This window comes from Amblyomma mixtum, chromosome 7, assembly GCF_055824585.1.
Source record: "Amblyomma mixtum isolate Tamu chromosome 7, ASM5582458v1, whole genome shotgun sequence".
In the NCBI taxonomy this organism is placed as follows: Eukaryota; Metazoa; Arthropoda; class Arachnida; order Ixodida; family Ixodidae; genus Amblyomma; species Amblyomma mixtum.
Genome location: NC_143018.1, coordinates 60,431,286 through 60,453,990, shown reverse-complemented (window position 1 = coordinate 60,453,990; position 22,705 = coordinate 60,431,286). Strand labels below are relative to the sequence as shown.

The following is a 22,705-nucleotide window of genomic DNA, read 5'->3' as shown; positions in this document are numbered from 1 at the left end:
TAGACCTCATCGAACATCGCTCAGAGGCACATGCAAATTCAATTCAAGCTCAACAAGAACGAAAAAAGCGCTACGACCAAACACATCGCGATGCCAACTTTCAAGTCGGTCAGTACGTGTGGCTTCAGCGCCAAGAGCCCATTACAGATGGCACATCCAAGCTTGCCGCCAAGTTCAAGGGTCTTTACAAAATAGTCGACCAAAAGACGCCTGTCACCTTCGTAGTTCGTCGCGCCACTGCCCATCCTGCCAGTACTTCATCAAGGGACGAAAGAACTGTTCATATGAGCCAGATCAAACGATTCCGGCCACCGTATATCGATCAAGTCTTGCTAGACCCACATCCAACGCCACTTCCATCATCAACCGAAAGTGCTGTGCACAGTGAAAATGGTGACATACCTGAACTCCCTCCCGAAACATCTGACTGTGTTTCTCAGAACACTGAGAACATTGCTCAGGCAGAGCAGCTCGCCCCTGTTTCCAGTCGCCCCCGGCGTCATATTCGTCCGCCGAGGTGGCTGGAAGACTATGAGAAGTAAAGTAAGAAGATGGGAAATTTTTAAAGAGGGGTGGGATGTGAGGACTACCATATTATAACTTCTCCGACGCCCCTTCGAGTGCACGAGTGCGCGCCAGCCCCGCGCGCACCTTGGACTTGCTTTCTCTCGCTACGCGTCGACGGCATGCCGCGCCCCGCGCGCACCTTGGACTTGCTCTCTCTCTCGCTACGCGTCGACGGCATGCCGCGCGCCAGCGCCTCACATTTAGTTCAGTCGAGAGTGGTACGCGCATATCGCGCATATCCCGAGGGAGGCCGCTGGCTTGCCAGCGCAGTTAGGCAGTCGGTTGAGTGCCACCGGGCTCGCCGGACGCCTATGGCCGTTCTCAAATAAACAGTTATACTTTTGCACCTGTGTCTTAGTCTGCCCGGACACCCCTCCGCCTCACACAATCGTACCCAATCACAACATCGCACTCGTTTTTTTTTGTTTTTTAATTCCCCCACGCCTGGAATAGCCTTCTACCTGATACAGCTTGAGATAAGACAAGCACCAGGCCCGGGAAAAGCTTGTACCCTTTTTATCACCGGCGGGTACCCAGTGGTACCTGGAGGATCGAACCTCGCTACACTCGCATGCCCAAGCCACTTTGCCACTGCTGCGGTGCCCTTTTCTCATCGTCGTCGTTCGCATAAAATGGCGCCACCACATAGACATGATCCATTTTCCTAAGTCACGCGACCTCCTAGTCGCATTAACGCGTCATGCAATCCATTAATTTCCATGTGTGTCATCGATTGCCACTAGGTTACACGACCGGTTAAGCTCTTCACGCATACAGATACATTACCCTGAACTTGGCGTCACATTAAGCGAACATTTGAACATCTTGAACAATTTCTGTGACGCTCACGAATGTCTTGACAAGAGGAGCTTGGCACGACACTGGTAAATACAGGGTGTTTCACCTAAGACTTTACACAACTTCTAAAAATAAGTTTTTTTGCTGCGTAACAGTGCCAGCAGTGTAGTCCATAAGAATGCAACAGTACAAAATGGGCTCACTAGTAGGCTGGTTAACAAATATTGAATAGTTAACTTGTTAACTATTACTGTTAGGCTTCTAATCACTTAGAGGCTTGTAGCCCAGTGTAAGTAATATCCAAATAAGTTTTTAGAATTTCCAAAAACGTGGTTACCCTCAGCGCTGTGGCCTAACAAATTATGGCTACATAGCAATAAAATGCCTGTTTTCGAGAAGCTTGCAAGCAAAGCAACCTCTCCAGTGCACCAACTCGTCGAAATAGCCAAAATTCGTTGGGCAACAGCGCCGAAGGTGACCGCGTGTTCAAAATCCTATAAACTGATATATGGATATTCCTTACGGTGGGCTACGAGCATCACACTAATTAAGGAGCCTAACAGCAACAGTTGAAAAGTTAGCTGTTCAATATTAGTAATGCAGCCTGATAGTTAACACCTCTTAGCTGTGTTCTTATGTACTACACCGCTGACAATGCTATACCGAAAAAGCGCTCTTCTAACGGAAAAGGCTTATTTTTTAAAAAATTGTGTGGAGTCTTAGGTGAAACACCCTGTATATCTGAGAACAGTCGCCTCTCACCTTGATAAGAGGACGCTTTACAAGAGTGCGCGCAAGAAGAAGCGCACCTGCTCAAGAAAAACAGCGTTATATGCTTTGTCGAAAACATTAGTTAATTCTAAGAATGAACAAATAATCGTATGCGTTGTATTATAAACATTATTTTCAGCCTCTTCTGACCTTAGTTTTTTGGCGTCCAGAAACAAAATGCAGTGTTGCCTAGAACCCCTTGTTTTGCGGGAACTTAAAAAAAAAAAAATCAGACCGTTTTCTGTCTCGGTGTGCATTTTGCAGGTTTGTTGCGAAAAAGTCGCAACAGGCGCCAAGGAAAAAAGTGAATTTATTGAGCAGATTTTACTTTTTGCTGTGCTTCATTTTGCTTATACGGAGCTGCGTCTCACATGCTGTAGAAACCTATGAGTCGGTTTTAATTCTTGTTAATGTAAAAGTGAACCTTCGTTTTGCACGAACTATCACTGACTGATCCTTGCAGATTGGTATTTTCTAGCTCTTCCGTGTCTTGCTTGCGGTGGGTCTCGCTTAACTTATGATGATGATGATGATGTCCTCAGGCTTAGTCATCATCATAACTTATGAATAGCGTCCTACTTAGCTTCCTCTTCTTTTAACGCGAGAACGTTGGTACCCCCCTGTCTGAAAACCGACGCCGCGTTGGCGACCATTTGAAGCCGCGAAGCCGTGGGCCCCCTAGGTCACGTGACTTTGTGACGTCATCACAACCTCCCCAGCGGATTATGAGCAAACTGACCAGCGTGGCAGGTGGAAGTTAAAATAATTATTTTTCGCGAAGGGTTGCTCGGTAAGAGCTCACAAGCCCCACCGGTGGCAGACACCTGCCATCGATGGTGAGTGGCGCATCTCTTACTCGCTGAACCACTGCGTCAGTAAAGGGGATATGAGAACCCTCCAGCGGTAACGTAAAATATAGAATGCTCATTTCCCCACATATGGGATTTAACGCATTAACGTTATCGCGTCTTACACTTAGGGTGGAGCATAAGTGTTCCCGCCAGTTTCTTTTGAATTCAAATCAGCACTACTGGCCAGATTTCAGCTAGGGACTCGCTGTCAAGTTCTCCCGAGGGGACGTCCTCCCCATCAGCAGCATCCGCCTCATGAGCAGGATTGTAGTTAGAATCTCTGTCGCTATCGCTAAGACAGGTCTAGCCCTTGCAAGGCACCCTTAATCTATAAAAAGTATTTTATTCTAAATGGAACCATAACCAAAGTGTTGAGTACCTTATGAACATACAGCGCGAAAAATGATAATCGTAACTTTTGTTTTTTCTACTATCCGATGCGACGCCAACGTCCGGTGTGATTCGGCAGAGTCCATGCATCGGCCTCTCATATTATACCGCCGACAATGCCAGCACGAACAGCGATTGCCTATCTTCGTAGTGTGACAAGTTTTCAGGACGGCGACACCGGCGAGACCTATCGGCAGGCGGTCGACCGATCCGTCTTGGGCAGATCGAAGGCTGTGGGCGAAAACTTCACGTCCGATGCGGCGACGGCCGGAATAGCTGCGCTGTTATCCAGCTTATCCGTATTAACAAAAGCGAAACGAGCAGCTATATATCATATCCTTACGCTTTAACGCTTCCCAGCGATCAGCTCTGCGATCAGAAATTTTAGTCGACGCCAGCTCGTCGGCCTCTTCCGCGACGAGTAGGCGTATACAGCGAGTCCGCAGGATTCGTGCGTGCAATTTCGGTGATTTCAGAGACTGAATCCATAAGTTTTGATGAATGCAAATGGCCATAGAATGCAGTTCTGCCAACAGCGACGTCAACTCGATGATACCTTACATCGCAGGACGCACGTACAGCAAGTGTAATTTACCAGTATGGCCTGCATGGTCTACCGAGCAATTCTGACAGCAGCCGGCAGCAGTCGCCGCCACACTTACGGATAATAAATTTGGCCGTTTTATTTAATGCAAAGAGTCGCCGAGCATACTTTGAGATAAAGCAATTTAAAATCCATTACTGGTCACTTAGGAGAAAGCAGATACAATTCGCTGGAAGCGCTGGACCTATAGGCAGCCAGCAACCCAACTGTCATGAGTTTCCCAGGCAGGCGATCGCATTATCGGCGCTTCTTGCAGCGTTATTGCGTGCACTGTGTGAAGAAGTAAAGCTGCAACTGGTGCGCAAGAGAAAAAACTATCTTGGGTAATGAAAGCCCAGCTTGCGTTTTATGTCACGCAAACGAGCAGTACATAGCTGTATGCACACACAGCTTTGGAAACAACAGCAGCTGTGGGGCGCAGTCGTCGTAATCGCTGAATCGGCGCATTCCTGGGCTAATTAGGCGCTCGCACCGTAAATGATAAATGCTGTACCGTTATATTCAAGAGCGAGCTCATTTAGGGAATGTACGAGCTATTTGCTTAAAAAGCAGCAGAAGAAATTACGGATTGCACATAAGACTACTTACCTACTTTGAATGCAAAAGCGTGGTTCTTATTTCTAATTTCCTTTTTATTATTTTTATTTATTTTGAGTTTTTTTTCTCATTCTTTCTAATGACACTACTCATTAGCATACAGTAGTAAGGATGCGCTTGTAACCCTTTCACCTTTGTTCGGCAAGAAGCAATGGTTCAGTTCCCCGCACCTTCGAAAGCATTTTTTATTTTTCTTTGATACCACGATGACGTCATCTGAAATTTTCTGGACCACTGCTGCTCGTCAACGCCGACGCCTGGTTTCGTTGACGATCAGCATTTAAAAAAATATCCTCGGTAGTTGGGGGAGGGGAGTGGGGGAATAGCGACGACGGCAGCTATTGGTCACTGCTGGCAGTGAAGCTTTCGATTGGTGTTCGATTTTGCGAAAGGGGTCTACGAATCAAAAAGGAATATGTTCGACTAACACGTACACACGCACAGCTTCTCAAACATGCATGCATTGAGGAAACCGTGGCATTCGACAGTTCTCTCTGCTCCTTTCGGGCCACAAGTTTTACTCCAGTACCACCTTGTGCTAATTTGAGTTTCTAATTATTGAGCCGACAGAGTAGCGGACAAGAACTTGGTCGTCTGCAACGCGACACCGCCAACACCGCCCTCACGCTCTTCGCGGCACACATCGGCGGGAACAGAGACGCGACGTGCAGATTTCCACTTGTGACCGTGATCATCTGCTAAAAGGAGACCTGGGGTGGTATTCTGGGGCCGTATTCTATACGCTGTCCACTTTCAGTTGTCCATTTCACGTCCATTCGGTCCTCTCTCGGTGGTCCCTCAGATATACCCGCGGCTTGCAAGCGTCTGTGGAAAGCAGCAGGACCATTAGATGGTTGGCGTCCGGACCTTACCATTGGCTGGCAATGGCAGCCAATGGCAGCCACTGGTAAGGTCCGGTAGCGTGCTGCTGATAGAGTTGAGTTGAGTTGTTGTATGCTACAGGTGAGATTAGCCTTGCTTATTCTGCCGGGAACTTCTCCACGGGCAATTGCATCGCAGTGCTCTGTGGAGCACTGTGATACACCTCACCGCTGCTTATTGCATAAAATTCCAGCCAGTATTACAATCCGGTCGCCAAGCACCCAATCGCCGGTTCGCTTACCCCAGACGCTCGAAAGCCGCAGGTATATCTGATTGACCGCTGACAGAGGACCGAATGGACACGCGTAATGGGCTAAATGGACAGCTTATAGAATACGGCCCCAGTTCTCCAAGGATCACTGAGCTCGTATACTATGCGTAAAGCTTCCAAAAAATGAATGAAAAGGAGTTTTATTTCGCTAAAATTATAAACAAAAACTTTCCAAGCGACCACCGTCCACGGCGTGCGTGCAAGCTCCTTCGACTCAGCGCACAGCAGACGGCGCGAGGCAACTATGCCCTTGTGACGTCAGCAAACAAAGGTTGCCAGACACGCAAGCTGTTTTCAAAAGAAACAATAAATTTAATCTGAAGAATATGTACCACAACGAATGAAGTCAGATTTCGAGGGATAATAAACCCACGTTTCGGGAGTAAAATGCAGTAAGCAGTTCACATGATCGAAAATTGGCTGTCATGCCCGTTAATGCTGCGTAGCAATAAATTTATTTATCTCTCCTTTCTTTCTTTCACTTCTCTTGCCTTCTACTCTCCTGTTCTTACTCTCCTGTCCTCGGCGATAGAGGCAATGCCGATGCCACTCAACAGGCTCGTGCTTTTCTTTCTTACTTCTATATACGACGTTAGCACCAAAAAATGGCGACTGCTCTGACGTAGGCGCGTCGCTTGAGATTCATGTCGTTCCTTGTCACCTGTGCCTGTGTAGCGCAGACAACAGAGCGCGAACGCTCATGGCAGATGGCGCCACCATACAGATTGGGTTCATTCAAAAGCTGACCCTGTCACAGCGGCGTCCTGTAGCTTCTTCGTCCGCTACTTCTTTCTCTCATTCATCTCCCTATTCTTCCAAGTTCAAGGCGCAGCGAAAACAACTAGAAAGTTTACATGTGGCGAAGAGTGAAGAGGTCGGCAGCAGGGATATGCCTGCAGTCTCCTACTGCACAGCGATATGAGACAAGGGAGAGGTGCGAGTTAGCTTTTATTAACCTGCCGACAACAACAGCCTGTGGCGTCTTCCACATCCAGTTCCTGCTGGATAATCAACAACAAACAGTCTCTCCGAGTTGCGCTCGCGGCAAACGTGCACGCGGTGAGGTGCAATGAGTGCTGAAAGTAGAACTTCGACATGACTGGAAGACATGCTCTGCATCCTCCGTCCACATCACACTTTAGCTCAACGCAGGATGAGTGTGTCTGTGGAGCACCGGGATTGCGGCGCGGCTCCAGTATATAGTTGCAACGCACGCAGCTTAAAGGAGACCTCATTTCGGTGGCATGTTTTCTTCTTTACAATGATGCGGAAGCCACAACGCATGAATCACCATAAGTTTCAACACCGAACACCAGTGGTTTCAACCACCGAACGATGGCTGTGACGTCAAAGAGAGGTTATAGGTCACGTGAGGCATAGAAAAAGGTCGATATCATCGCTGCTTCATCGCTTTAATTCACTGCAGTACTGAAGTCAGCCTTCCTCAAACGCCGGAATCATAACGAATTTGTAAGCAGCGATTATATGCAGCTTTTTTATGCCTCACATGACCTATAACCACACTTAGACCACACTTACTCATCTTTCGGCGGTTGAAACCGGAACCGAAAGAGCACGAAAAAGAAATCCGATTATAAATTATTTAGCGGTCGTAGGAGAATACCAGGTGGTAATCCATGTATAATAATGCCTTACGCCTCATTACAAAAAGAAAACACGCACCCAAAAGTTAGGTGTCTATACTCCTTTAAGGTATGGACGGTAATAACTTGTACTTGCAATCCACGCTGCACTAATGCGTTGCGGTATAGCACTACTTATCGTAGTTACACAGGTTCTAATTGAACGCCGTGAAGAAGTTCAAGTCGCCCAAGACTAGCACTCCTCTGTATACTTGCAATTCTTTTACTCACCTTTAAAAACACTTAAGTTGGACTGCTTCGCGCGCATTCACGTAAGCAGAATAATATTTCACACATTCCGACATGAGCAGCTGAGATATTATCTACTCTAACTTCACTACGTGCTAGTATTTATATGACAGCGTCGCTCAACTCAGATCCTGGCATTGCGCATGACCCGTTTCAGGGCTACGTTATATAGCCTTTGCTCTGTCCGTCGTCTTTTGCCCTCTTACAGCTATTTTAATTTCCGGCCAACTTGTTCAACTTTCTCTTGTTCTTCAGTGGCATCGATCATTAGTTACCAAACGCAATTGCGAAGCTTGGGAGTGTACTAAGTATCAAGAAGTGCTACTTTTGTCTTTCTTGCGTGTGGCATTTGCATGCTGTAACTACGCCTACTCGCTAGAGGAGGCACAGTACGTCTAGGTCAGTAAAAACCCTTGTTTATCTCATCGTTTGTTCAGCACAAAGAACCCCTCATTTAGCACGCACGCAACATGTCGCTGTCGCACTGTGCGATGGCGAAAAACATAAAGCGCAGCCAATCCAGCATATCCAGCACTTCAAATGGTAGGGCTTAAAATTGAATTCTCAGCTCTGTCCAATGGCATGGGGATATTTCTCAGCCAGCTCAAGAAATGCGATGCACTTAATTCATCTCTTATTTGAGGCTTTTGAAAACACACACCGTCAGTTGCTTCACGCAGTTGCGCGTTGACACACTTTAGCAGTCTGCGCTCACAGAGCGTAAAGTCGCCATTTAGGAGTGTCTTCTCCTCACAGCTTTCACATTACATCATCACACTATCTTACCCGGCTCACCAGGTAAAAGCGGGAAAAAGGTGAGAACTCTTTCACTGTGTTCTGCGTGGTATGGAAACATGGTGACCACAGAGATGACACACTGGGCAGCCATCCTGCCACATTCACTATCTTGCACGGCCTTCAGACACTCTCAAGGTAGTACGAACACTAGCCGCTATCAAGTGCGGCACTGGGGCTATGGGCACTTCGTCTAGTAGTTCATTTTCGCTCGTGATGGTCTTGTAACCCAACCGAAGCAGCACATCAGAGCATGACCTCTGGATGTCCGCGATGTCCTCGTAACTCAACTTTGACCTCCACTGAAACGCGACTGTGGATGAATTCCTCCTGGTTGAGTACGGGTCCAAGGCGTCGGCCTTGCGCGCCTTGGTGTGCGTCTTAAGAAAGTTGGACACGTACACTGTGTAGTTCAAACCCAGAGCACTAAAAAGCTTCATTGCCTCCTTCTTGGGGTCGAGAGACACGTCTTCGTATCGAAGTCGGTACGTACTATTCGGAAATATCCTTTTGAGGTCTTCGAATGTGTCGAGGTCCGCACGAAGTTCCGAGCACAGTGTGTCTTGGTGCGCACAGCTCTTGGACTCGTTGCACCAATCCAGCAGCCTCCTCGAAGCGAGGATGCCTCTAGGGTCTCGCACGAGGTGCAGAACCTTCACGGATTCGGCTATGTCCGGGTTGTTCACCAACCAGTCCCGGACTTGGGACATGTGAAGCCGCGTGACCTTCATAACCTGCGCCGGTGCCCGCAGACACACCTTGGACACGTAGTCCGGTTTGAAGCAGACCGGATGCTGTCCTCCGCACAGGGCCCAGAGGAAGTGGTTCCTTCGGAACAGGAACTTCTTGTCGGACGCCCAGCGCACGTAGTGCTGGACCCTTTGGAAGTCGCAGCGGAGTAGGTGGCCGATCAAGTCGGAGGCGTTGCTCGCCGCACTCCCGTCGAGTCTGGCGTCTTTGCTGAACATGTGCAGTGGTTCGAAGTGGTAGAAAGTTCGCGGTGTCGAGGACAGGATGTCACCCACGAAAGTAGAGCCGGCCCGGAAGTAGGTGACGACAATGACCCTCTGGATTTTGTCGGCAGGGACAGGGGGGTAGTGAGCTAGGGTTCGGTCGAACATCTTGAGCATTCTGGAGAGCAGGAGTGGCTTGAACCGGTTGATGGGCGCCTTGCTGACGGACGCCTTCTGGTGAATGACGAAATGTCGGAATTGCATAGGCGCTCGCACCACTGAAATGGAAGTCGAGGTCACAACTCCCGGCCGGCGGAGGCTGGATGGCGTCACTTTCGATAGTGCCTTCTTTGTTGTTGCTGCTTTTCTGCTGGGCTCTTCCGCTGCACCAATGGCGTTTAGTCCCTTGGCTTTCAGCGCAATGTCACTCAGAAACGGCGTTCCTGAAAGAAGAAAAAAATCAATTGAACGACAAACCACACGCTTGGCATTGCATGGTTTCCCATTCGCTTTGCATCTGTGAACAGTTACTTTAAAATGTCGAGTTAGTTAAAACGTTTCACTTCAGTGCTCTTTCCAGCGTGGCAAGTTTTTAATGGTAAGGGAACCAGACAAGATTTGGAACTCAGGAACCTCAAACTAAGGAGTGTTTCGAACTCAGTGGCCAGTAAAAACGCACAGACAGGAAACCAGCAAGACGATGGTTTTCTCTTTAATAATTCTCAGAGAGACTTCATGACAGCGAACACATGTAATTTCAAAGCTGAGCAGTATCATTACCAAGGTATGAATCCGCAGATTCAAAACAAAAAAGTTTAATGAGAAATCGGGCTGGTTGTTGTCTGATGACGCTACACAGACTATCTCTTCTATTCAAGCTGATATTCAGAACTTGCACGTACGGTGTCGCCGCCATGCGGCCACCTCGGGTACCGCCCTAGAGGTGACACAGGCGAACGGCATCCGGCTTGTTTCGGCGTGTTCCGCTTACCCTCTGTACTGTTATTTGAATCACCCAGAGCTTTTAACACTTCATTGCATTGTTATTTACGTTTTGCACACATCCACCGCAACAGGTTAAGGTAATATCCACGAGTGCGCGTAAAGAACACAATGTGGCCGGCAGACATAAAAGCAATCGCAATCTGTCTCCCGCAGTGCGCGAATTACGCGGCCAAAGGCGAGATAAACCTGCTTACGTTCCCTCCTGATTTTAAGCTGATGAACGAGTAGATCATCGAATTAATCGAAATCTCGGTAAAATCTCGGCCGCTGAGCAGGCGAGAAGCGCGCTTATGTTGCCATCCGGTCACGTGCAGTAGTACCCTTTTCCTAGAGTTTCTCTCTCTCATCGCCAGATGGTGCTACTGGCTTTACGGACATCTATTATTAAGCGACTCAACGGACATCGCGAATAGTAGCATTCCTGCGCCGATAGAGCAGCAGAGTTCAACGTTTTCTCGGTATTCGTGTTTGCTCAGACGTTTTCCCGCCGTCTTTCTTGGAACGATTAGAGCCGCATCGATACATGCCACTCCATGCTGTTTCAAACCTTCTGCAGCCGAATGTTTTGCATACCAGACCAGCCGCACATGCTTTCTTGCGCATCTGTGATACTTGCAGACAGAGGGCTTGTACACAGACAGACGGGTACCACGCGTATCTTCACGCCAAAACACGCAACAAGGCCTGCATTCATAGCTCCTTTGCTTAAGGCAGCACACGAACGCTCTTATACAGCTTCAGCGCAGTGCAGCACGACACAAGACTAGCGCGGCTAGAGGATCGTGCTTGAAGAAAACAGCGCAGCAAACAGGGGCAAGATGGAAGACGAATTTTCTTCGCGCTGTTTTCTTCAAGTATGTTTACCAACTCGCTCAACTCGCCGTTTTACTGGAGGATCATCTTTCGGGCAGATGTACTGTATTTGGCCAAATGTTTGGTGATATTCCCCAAGGTGGAGTGGATTTGTAATAAGGCAGTAATTACTCATTTACATCCACCAAAGCACAGCCCTACGGCTACGAAAGGAGGCCGCACAGCTTTCACAGAAACTTCGCCCTTGAAAATTGCAATTACTGATATGCCGGCGCCCTGCTGGCGTCATTTGATTTCTTCAGACCGACCCTAGTTTCTACCATTAAGAAGCGTAGGCACTCTTGCTTGCATTGTGTTTCGCTATGGTCCCGCTTTCGTTTGTTAGAGAATAAAAAAAAAGTATATACATTCACGCTCGATTTTATTTTTGAGTTTCATTTGTAATGCCCTCTTTCCGCTGTTAAGCAATAAAATTGACTCTGGCCTTGGAGTTTGAGCCAGGAGACGGAGTGCAATTTGGCGCTGGCTTCGTATAGTGTCTTTGTTTGTCTGATATTCGGCTTTGTAGCTTCTTCCTTGTCTGGCTCCGTACTTTATCGCACGTACTTTTGCTACTAGTCTGTGTGAAGAGCTTCGCGTCGCCCTAGAAACTGCGTACTGCAGTCAAACACGTAGTACAGTAAATGCATTCTGGCCAGCAAGGCAGACTACCATGCAACGCTGCTGTTAGAGGGAGCCCTGTGGGTCGCCTTCCGTTGACAAGATTAACTAATGTAGGTGACGGAGTTTCTCTTTTTTTTTTGTTTTCGCGTAGAGCGATACAGTCCGGAATTTCTTGGCAAATAAATGCGTTGTGTACACGAACTTTGCAGTCGTTGAAGAGAGGCGGCCGGTGACTTGAGTAGGGAACAAATGCGTACTGAACGTCTTGTTGGGTATTATACCAAAGAAAGCGAGGCTAGGCCTAACAGTGTCTTTGGCTTTGTAGATGGCGCAGTAGGCGGTCACAGTTGCAAAACGGCCATATTAGAATGGGCTATATATAGCCGAACGTCACGAAATGTCTGCGCTGCTGTACCCAAGCCGCACAGAGATGGCACATGGACTCTCCGTAGTACGCACCCGTGGGATCTTGCCCGGGGCGCAGCGCGTCCACGGTGCTGACCCTGGCTAGCAGAGAGTTTACGGAGGAAACTGCGGGTGCCCTGACCGCAGGCAAGCCCAGGTCCGGAGCCAACTGGACGACGGCCAGGAAGAGGGCTGCTCCCAGCGACAGAAGCAGCAGCAGCCGCCGGTGTCGAACCATGGCCTATGGTGAAACGGCGGCAGGTCACGGGTTCGATTCAGACGCCCCCCGTTCAGGGCATGGCTGGCCGCCTCCTCCTCTGGTGCCGTCGCCACAGTTGCCTCTCTGCAAGAAACGAGCAATCATCCGTCGTGAATGCAGAGGAGGTGTGAACACGTCATGGTGAATAAAGAGCTACATTGAAATAGTAATAAAAAATTCAGGGGGCACTTTGGCTCTTTGAAGTGCTGCAAGGCGAAAGCCTTTCCTGGCGCACTGTTTGGCATTGACTGCGATACTGTTTATGCTGTACTAGTGCTTTATTTGACTACACACTTTGACTTCACATTACAACTACACACTTAGACTGCCGACTTTGCTTCTTTAGCACGACTCTCTCTCTGCTTCGATGAGTTCGGTTGTATCCATGGCTCTGTTCGCAGTAATGAGGTATGTAATGTGGTCACCCACGGACCCCTTACGCCCCCTGTCGGAGCGGACGACAACTATTTAATTAGTTGTCGTCTGCTCCAAAAGTGGGCGTCAGGCACCCGTGGGTGACCTCATTACTGCGAATCCGCGCACCCTGACGTCACAACCATTTCGACCAATCGAAAAGCGCAACACCTCTGCTGACAACCTTCTGTCGACAACCTTCTGTCGACAACGATGAGGCATTAAAGGTTTTCGCCTTAAAAATAACTCGCACTATGTTCTTTGCTATCACGTCGGATAGGGCAAAATTCCGCAAGTGCGCTTTCCCGCATAACAATGTTGCCCAAGAGGAGATGGCTGGCCATGCGTTTCCAGCTGAAACAAAGCAAGAACTAGTTTTATGTTTCATCATCATCATCATCAGCCTGACTACACCCACTGCAGGGCAAAGGCCTCTCCCATGTCTCTCCAATTAACCCTGTCCTTTGTCAGTTGCCGCCACTGTATCCCCGCAAACTTCTTAATCTCATCCGCCCACCTAACTTTCTGCCGTCCCCTGCTAGTTTTATGTTTACTTATGTTATGTTTACTTCTTCCAAAATACGTTTCTTACATTCTATGCACACCCTTAGGGCCTATCCTATAGCCCTGGCACTTTTTTTTTTAACAGAGAAGTCGGCCATCTTGTCGTTGGCAACATAGTTATGTGGGAAAGCGCACTTGCGGAATTTTCAGTATCCCGAGAAAGTATAATGTTCCGTGTGCCACCTTGACGAATGGGGTACAGAAGCAGGCTTTGGGAAATAATGTGGTACTTGGTAACGGATTGAGTACCTCTACAACCCAATTTTTAATCTGATAGCATTAAAAGCCTCATCGGGAAAAAAATTTTTCGTACGTCACAAAATTCGCCCATAGGCCGGAGGGGAAAATTTCTTCACCGATCGGAATAATATCCATTAACCCGAGGGGAGTGTCGTCGCAAGAGCGGATAATAAGGTCTTTAGAAGCATGTTTCGCTTTCCCCCTTCATTTCCAAAGGAAGGCGCCAGCCACTACAAGCGTTGATGAAAAGCCTTCAGTGCGGTAACAGGGGCGTAAACCTGCGGTGTTATCTTACGCCTTTCAAGGCAACAGTTACATTTATTTATTTTATTCATTGTTTCGAACCAATTCCATTGTAACAAGACTCGCGTGTGTAGCCTGTCTGCGAAGGACGCTTCAGGACACTTCTGCATGTTAACAGCAGTCCTCACACAAACTCGGGTGTATTCGTGCTAGTACAATCGTCGCCATCCCTACCGTGCGCTCTTAATTAAAGGGGTAGAGACGCTTAGCTTTAGGGTGTCAGTTCTTTAGCTTGAAAGGAGCCTATGGGCCTAGTGATTATGGAAATGAGCTCTCGACACCAGTGCGCAGCTTGAATAATTAATTACAGATAATTTTCTAGAGGCAGCTTAGGTCTCGGTCGACCGGCCAGCCTGGACGACCACATTTTTGATAACAGCAGCATCTCATGCAAGCTCTGGTTGTTCTCGTGAACAACCAGTGGGTTCGGTGACGTCACAATGATTGGAGCAAGTGTACCTTTAAGTCACTCGGTGCGAGTGGAAATGCCAAGCGCTCCTGAGACAACATTCAGAATCGTATCATATTATGTTCGACTCAACGCCTGCGACTGAAACTTGTTAGAGGGCATCTCCTTGCGCCCACGAAACTAGAGAGAGAAAGTAATTTAATGTAAAGAAAGGTGGAGAGGTCGGCCGACGGTAAGGCGACCCTGGACTGCTACGCCACACTAGGGGAGAGGGAAAAGGAAAGTATAAAAGGAGAGTGAGGGTTTCGAATCGAGGATGACGTCATAATACAATGAATTGCCTGGGGTGGTTTGGTTTATAGAGGAGTCCACGCACACACTGTATGGAACTCGCGAGACGACATGTAGCACGTGGAGCGATGTCTTGCACACACGCACACACATGCATACACACGCACGCACACACACATACACACAAACACACGCACGCACACACACACGCACACACACACGCGCACACACACACACGCCCACGCACGCACACAAGCAAGCGTGCGCATGCACACACACGCGCGCGCGCCCACGCACGCACACACAAGCACGCGCACGCACGCACACACAAGCACGCACACGCACACACACGCGCACACACGCGCGCGCACGCACACACACACACACGCGCACACACACGCACACACACACACACGTACACAAACACGCACGCACACACACACGCAAACACACGCACACACACAACCGCGCGCACACGCACGCACACACACGTACACACACACACACATACACACACACCGCATTGTTGCAGAGGAGGGCTCTGCACACTCTCACATCCCGACACATGTGTGGTCTGCTCTGTACACCGCGTAGGCGCCCACAGCACAGCACACGCAAGCGTGACAGACGAGAATCTAGGCCTATTTCACTGAAAAACCCGAGAACAGCCTTCATTGCAAGCAGACGTCAGTTAGGCTTGTCTGGGCCCATGAAACAAATCCTATCGTTCGTCTGCGTCCAGAATTTTATGGATGTACCCCCTTCAAGCCAAAGAGCGCATATCTGTTACAACCCGAACAGCCACGCCTGGAGGCGCAGAGATTTCGCAAGGGCCGCCGAATAATGTACACGTGAGAAGGTAGAAACAAAGAAAACAAAAATGCGTGTAAAGCAGACAGGGTGGGCCTGCACGCCGTCGGTAACGGCCGATCAGGACGTTCACCCACACTGTTAAATTAGGTCATGCGTGGAGAATGTTTGCCCGTTTCTTGATCGTTTTTTTTTCTGTTCGCGCTTGATATCTGGTATCGAAGGCTAACGAACGCCAAAGTTATTCTCTCTCGGGCTTGGTTGTGCATTACTGCGAGAACGAGAGCAGGACGAGGCAGGCACGTAAGAGACGTAGAACAGCGCTGACTTTATGGGCGTTTATTCATAGAAACACCAAATTAGTTTATGCCTGTATGTGCATCAAACGAATGGACAAAATCTCGGTAACAGGGAAACCACTTTATTGCATTAAAATGACTATTCCTCGAAAAACTGGACACACAAACTACGGGATTTCAGAAACTGCGACTTAGATAGAATTTGAGTGCAACCATCTTTTTTATCGGCATTGAAAGTTGTAAGGCTGTATATATTTCACATTAGCTTCCTGTACGCACACATTTCAAGGGAGAATTGGTCTACCATCTTCAAACGCCATTTGATCATTGAGCAACGCGTAGTTTTTGCTTTTTGTATGAGTTGCGGACTTATACGTAACGCATTACAAGTAAATTATTACTACTTGCCCATCAACGTTTATGACTGCTGTCAACTCCTGCACAGTGTAGTAGTAGTAGTAGTGAAAACATTTTTTTTTTTTTTTCAAAAGGAAGAGTTAGGGAGTAGGGGGATGGGGATAGATAGATGTGGAGCTTCAGTGGTCGGTCTTCCCTAGTCCAGGATCCCGTTGGCCTCCGCCGCTGCCTTGGCCCTCGTCACCAGCATAAGCTGTGTGCTCGGGTCGGAGTCAGCCAGGAGGGCCTCCCACTGCTCTAGACTAGGGCTATTTACCTTTGGTAGTAAAGAGCTTTTTTCGCAGCCCCAGGTGGCGTGGTACGTTGTGGCGTAGCCCCCACACCACACGCACTCTTGCACAGTGTAATTCCCACCCCTTATGTAACGCCCCACTAGAGGTAATTAAGGAAAATAAAGTGATGTGAAGTGATACTAGCAATAAATTACATTTCTTTAGAATTTTTTAATGAATTGATTACTTTTTGTACGGCGTAAAGTTGTCGATAATCCAATGATTTTTTTTCAGTAATCGATAACTACTAATCTGTTACATTTCTTTTTCCCGAAGGCATGTTGTACCCAGCGGTATAAATACAAAGACCTGAACTCGGTGGGAAACACCGGTGTAACACGGAATCCACTCGCGTTACAGTTCAACGCTCTAGTTGCAGAGAAGCCGAGTGCAAGAGAAAGTCTGCGCATGCGAGCCCGTGCGGTCTTCATTTTACAAAGCTCGTATTCCGCGCACATTCCACCACGACGTAACAGCGGAATGCGGTGTTTAGTGACCTTGGGCTTGTTATGATGACGCCACAAGGTCACGTGACCTGACATGACATGCGTGCACAGACATCGCACAGTACACAGGCCTCTAGAATTTCGCCTCCATCGAAATTCGACCACCACGGTCGGGATCGAACCCGCGTGTTTCGGGTCAACAGCCGAGGGCCATAACCACTGAGCCACCATGGCGACTCAAATGAAACAAAGAAAAGCTGAATATTTCCACATTATTCTAACTACATAATGTACCCACATTCGGAAGCCAAGATCAAAATTTTGTTTGTTGGAGCCGTTTAAATTTGAAAAAAATTGGCAGGTCGCCAGTTTGTCCCTTTTGTGCAACTAGCCCGAGTTGTGTGAAAGACCAAACCGAAGACCTCGAACGAATTCAATAGCGCAGAGACCTAAATATTTTGTTCATCCTGCAAACGTTTTTCCTGTTTTTTCTTGAAAAGTTATCAGAAAATGAGAGCCGCGGTAGTGTTGGATTGGTTGGTTGGTTGGTTTATGGGGTTTAACGTCCTAAAGCTACTAACGTCCCAAAGGCTATGAGAGACGCCGTAGTGGAGGGCTCCGGAAATTTCGACCACCTGGAATACACTTCTTTTCTTCATGCAGCTTCCTCAGAGTGACGCCAAACAGTTTGACCGGAAAGCACAGGTAACTGAAAAGTTGTTGGCATCAAACTTGTAGGCGAGCTCCAGGAAGTAATGAATGCATGGCGCGGAATCGGAATGTCGTGTAATCCCGTCACTGGGCAATAAATGCTTAATAGGAACACTAGGTTAAAAATATCTCGCATCCAAATAAAGGGCCGGGTTCTAGTTTCGGTTCTCACAGACGCTGGAGTGGCCCACCTGTTCATACAACATGTGACTGCCTTGCACGTGTATGTGTCCGTCATGAACAAATCGCGGTCTCTCATCGTCATTATAATCAGCCTGACTACGCCCACTGCAGAGCAAAGGCCTCTCCCATGTCTCTCCAGTTAATAACCCTGTCCTTTGCCAGTTGCGGCCACTGTATTGCCGCAAATTCCTTAATCTCATTCGCCCTACTAACTTTCTGCCGCCCCCTGCTACGTTTGCCTTCTCTTAGAATCTACTCCGCTGCCCTTAAGGACCAGCCATTATCTTGCCTTCGCATTACATGGCCTGCCTAAGCCCACTTCTTCCTCTTGATTTCGACTAAGATGTCATTAAGCCGCGTTTGTTCTCTCAGCCACTCCGCCCGCTTCCGATCTCTTAACGTTACACCTATCATTTTTCTTTCCATAGCTCCCTGCGTTGTCCTTAACTTAAGCTGAACCCTCTTTGTTACCCTCCACGTTTCTGCCCTATAGGTGAGTACCGGTAAGATACAGCTCTTGTATACTTTTCTCTTGAGGGATATTAGTAAACTGCCATTCATGATCTGAGAGAGTCTGCCATATGCGCTCCACCCCATTCTTATTGTTCTAGTTATTTCCCTCTCATGATCCGGATCAGCGGTCACTACCTGCCCTAAATAGACATATTCTCTTTCTACTTCCAGCACCTCGCCACCAATTGCGAACTGCTGTTCTCTTGGTTCTATGGCTTGCATTATGGGCTATTATTAAATATTTGATTTAATTCGCCCATAACATTAATCAGCACTGTCGCGCCTGACGCAGCGATGCGAGCTTTCCCACTCACGAGAGGACGGCCCACTTACCTCATTCGAAAGCTTCACAGATGCCAAACTATTGGGGCTGAGAACCACTCCAATCGTTACGTCCGGCGCGCATTCCGCAAAGCACGGCATCACTTCCTCAAATCTGTCGCACCAATCGCCGCTGCGATCTTCACCGAACGCACACTGTGTTTGTGTAGTTCACGACCGAGCCGCCGGATGGCGCACGACACGACTCTCACCGCGTAACCCACTGTCCCCGTCCCGTCCGGTCCCAGCGGTGGACGACGGCATGCAGTAGCAGCAGCAGTGACCGCCCCGCCTACCTTAGCCTGTAGGCCGAACGTGTACACGGGGCCAAAATCGTTAAATAGGCCCTGCCTTCTCGCCGCTATCGCTTTCCGCCCACTCTCCCCCTCTCCCATTAGCGAATCCCTCTCTCCCTCAAAGGTGCGGCGTGCGGCCAACCGCGCGCAATACGTCACACGTTTCTGGCGATTTGCTTTATGCATCTCCGTTGTGGCCGCCTTTTTTTTTTCCCCACAGCTCTTGTTTTATTCGTCGCCGCTGCTGTTGTTGCGCCGGGCCTCTCTTTGCTCTGCACTGCTCTGCATGTGGTGTCCATTCGTTCCGCTCTCTTCTCCCTTTGCGCATTTATTTCTCTTTTTTTCTCTCTCTCTGTCTCTCTCTCGCCAAGCGCACTTTTCCCGCCGCATTTACGTGTTTCGGCGGACTATGGCGAAAGGGCTGCATGCGGGCTATGCTTATAGAGGGGAAGGCCGCGGGCTGCGAGGACCGTCTCACCGGTACGGTCAGCTTCGTGCAGACGGCAGCGGTTGTAAATCTATTTTTACATCGAGAATACTAGGATAGGAGGCAAAAAAGAGTCAGTCGATTTGGATAATTGAGAGGATGACTAGGATAGGAGGCAAAAAAGAGTCAGTCGATTTGGATAATTGAGAGGATGGCAGCGCCGTAACAAACACGGACAAAAGGGGGACGGACGCAAACACAGGCGTTGACTAACAACATCGCTTATTGCCTTGAACTGACTTATATAGGCATCAGTTCCATGACAAAACAAGGAGGAGTAAAATTGCGTGGGCGCTTTGGCAACTAAAGTGTTGAGAGGCGAAAGCCGAGGACACTATGCCGTGACGACTTCCGGTGGATGTGACGTCACACCGTTCCCGTGGCTATACCGATACCCAAATTATGCATCTTTCGGGGATCTTAAGTGTTAATTACGCTTAATTACACATTTTTCCATCTAATTTGACACACATCTGACGTTTTTCCGACCATTCTGTGAAAATTTTCACTATGCCGTGACGACTTCTGGTGAATGTGACGTCACGCCGTTCCCGTGGCTATATCGACGTCCGCGCTACTTCGACGCAATTTAGGCATTTTTGCCTATAATTAATTAACTAATTAATCTATGGTCATCAAACTTGGCTTCTAGGTTCATTTTTTCCTCCTCTATGTGAAGCACCATTGGTTTCATTCTATCTTTTTTAGTTCCCGAGTTAAACGCGTGTGACACGCTTTGTTAACGGACGACAGTATGAGCCATTAAAGACTTTCGCCTTAAAACAACTCACGCACCCGTGGCACAGTTATGTCGTTCGTGCAGCCCCTTCCCTCCAATCACTAACACGTACATGGGTGCTTAGGAACAGCACCTCCTTCTTGCTCAGTTGTATGGATGGTTTGCTGACACATTTTCAACGGAGGATCCTGCGTTGACCTGAGCTTCTGCTACCACACGTGTTAATGATTGGAGGGAAGGAGCGGCACCAACGAGATAATTGTGCCACGGGTGCGTGAGTTGTTGTTTTGTCCTCAATTGTTGTTATGGAACTGATGAATATATAAATCAGTTCAAGGCAATAAGCGGTGTTGTTTGTCAGCGCCTGTGTTTGCGTCCGTCCTCCATTCGTCCGTGTTTGCTACTACGCTGCCATCCTCAGTATGTTGAGCCGACAAGCCAGCCCCTACGTATTAAGCATTGTGTAATTAGGCCAAATGCCGATTAGTACGCTAGCATGATGCGTTTCGCTGCTTCGCTGCACTGCTCTGTTAAGGTGTTTGTTGGTGTGTGTCTTGTGCAAAAAAGTGAAAGGACGACATGGCAACACCTGCCGTAGCACCTGCCCTGTGCCAGTTCGCCACTGCTCACCTGCCCACCACCAACACCTTGGCAAGTGAGCCACTCGGTGGGTAGGTGAGCAACGGCGCATTGGCACAGGGCAGGTGCTCTGGCAGGCGTTGCTATCGGTCGGACTTGGGTTTCTTGAGTTAGGTTGCAACCAAGCTTGCTCATCCGAGTAGGCTCTGAGGATTAAATGAGCTGTCGCCTGACACGGTGGGCAGGTGAGCAGCCTGCCACAAAACCGGCTTCAGACAGACAGACAAAGGGACAGACGGACGGACGGACGGACGGATCGACAGACAGACAAACAAACCGCCCGCCCGCCCAGATGCGGGCAATGGCCACTGTAAGTGCAAAAGCATTAAAATATGAAAGGAGGCAGATAGAGAGAGAAGAAGAGAGAGAGAGAGGTGCCTTAGTAGAGGGGTCCAATTAATTTCGACCATCTGGAGTTTTCAGGCGTGCAGCGACATAGCAAAACGTGCGAGACTCTTCATTTGGTGTCTATTGAAACGCGGGCCACGCGCCCAGGATGCAATGCTATGTGCGGCGACCTTGGGCTCACCAGTCAAACGCCAGAGCCGCGGAGCGGAACGACTATTGTTGCCATTTTATTTGCCACGAGGAAAGCTGTCGGAAGGTCTGAGATTTTTATTCATGCCCTTCTGCGCATCGCGCGTGGGCAATGAGGCGAGAGATGAGGGACGACTCCGCATTAATTTCGACCGCCCCGGGTTGCGTAATGTGAGGCGCGATTTCACTCGCACCGCCTCTTTTGCGTTTAACCTAGCCCACGAAATGCCGCCTGCGAGAGGGTTGTCTAGTTTGTCGTTCCTACGCTAATATCGCGCTTTGTCTTTGTGAGGTTACGTTTAGTTACGGTGGGTTGTCGGGGGAAGCAGCGCGGGAGCGCAAACACTCATGAAACCAAGATATAACGCAACGTGTTTTGATTTTGTGCATCACGAGACAGATAACGAACATTAATGGCGGACAACGTCGTGGATTTGCTTCGGGTCATGGTTGGCAGGAAACAGGGAAGCTGCAGTGACGACCTTCACGTTCTCCAGCTGAATACTTAGCGCTGCTCGTGGCATCGTTTAATTCCAAATGTTGCCGTTAGCGAAATTTATTCCTCATCAACATAAGAGAAAAACGACTCAGCAGTTGTTACACCTGCGTGAGCGTGTTACGTGCGTTCCGGTCGTCTGGTTCTTGCGTTCGGTTCCGAGGAGTGTGGCCACCACGCGGTACTACTTTCCAGGCCACGAATCGCATCTCTTATGATGCAGCTCGTGGCCTGTTTGCACGACACTGTGGCGACTTTTTGCGTTAGTCGGCTGTAGTGGAAAGGACAGCAGCTTCAACTGATTTATCTTGCATTGCAGATGATCCTACTTTGATCAAATGTTTAGGGGAATCCCCCAAGGTAGAGTAGATTTGTAATAAGGGAGTAATTACTCATTGAAATCCACCCAAGCGCATCCGTACGGCTACAGAGGAACGCTATACAGCTGTCTCAGGAACTTCGCAGTTAAAGAAAAATTCGTCCTGGTCCGGGATTCGAACCCGGGACCACCGCTTCACCGGAGCGGTCGCTCTACCAACTGAGCTAACCGGAACGGCAAGCTCCTGGTTTTTTCTTTAACTAAAAAGTTTGTGAGAAAGGTGTTTAGTTTTACTTTCTAGCCATATGGCTGCGCTTGGGTGTATGCAAATGAGTAATTGCTCCCTTATTAAGATCCCGCTACCAGAGACGGTGGGATTGCTTGACGAGCTTCATTAATTTTTGAAAGGCAGCTCAAGGGTGATTAGTAAGGCGAACATGCTTGTTATGCGTCGCTAGCCATTGCGTTCTGCAATCTCCGAAA

General features: G+C 48.6%; 1 protein-coding gene across 1 annotated transcript in view; it reads right to left on the bottom strand.

The window, feature by feature from the left end:
• Positions 1 to 6,662: 6,662 nt before the first annotated feature.
• LOC149336224 (carbohydrate sulfotransferase 1-like) overlaps positions 6,663 to 22,705 on the bottom strand; it is a 67,092-nt gene continuing 51,049 nt past the window's right edge. The window contains exons 3-4 of the mRNA XM_089552751.1: positions 12,312 to 12,600; positions 6,663 to 9,814 (exon numbers count right to left, since the gene is read on the bottom strand). Of these exons, the coding sequence (XP_089408877.1) occupies positions 8,526 to 9,814; positions 12,312 to 12,495 (1,473 nt within the window). The 5' untranslated portion in view covers positions 12,496 to 12,600 and the 3' untranslated portion in view covers positions 6,663 to 8,525. The remainder of the gene's footprint in view (positions 9,815 to 12,311; positions 12,601 to 22,705) is intronic.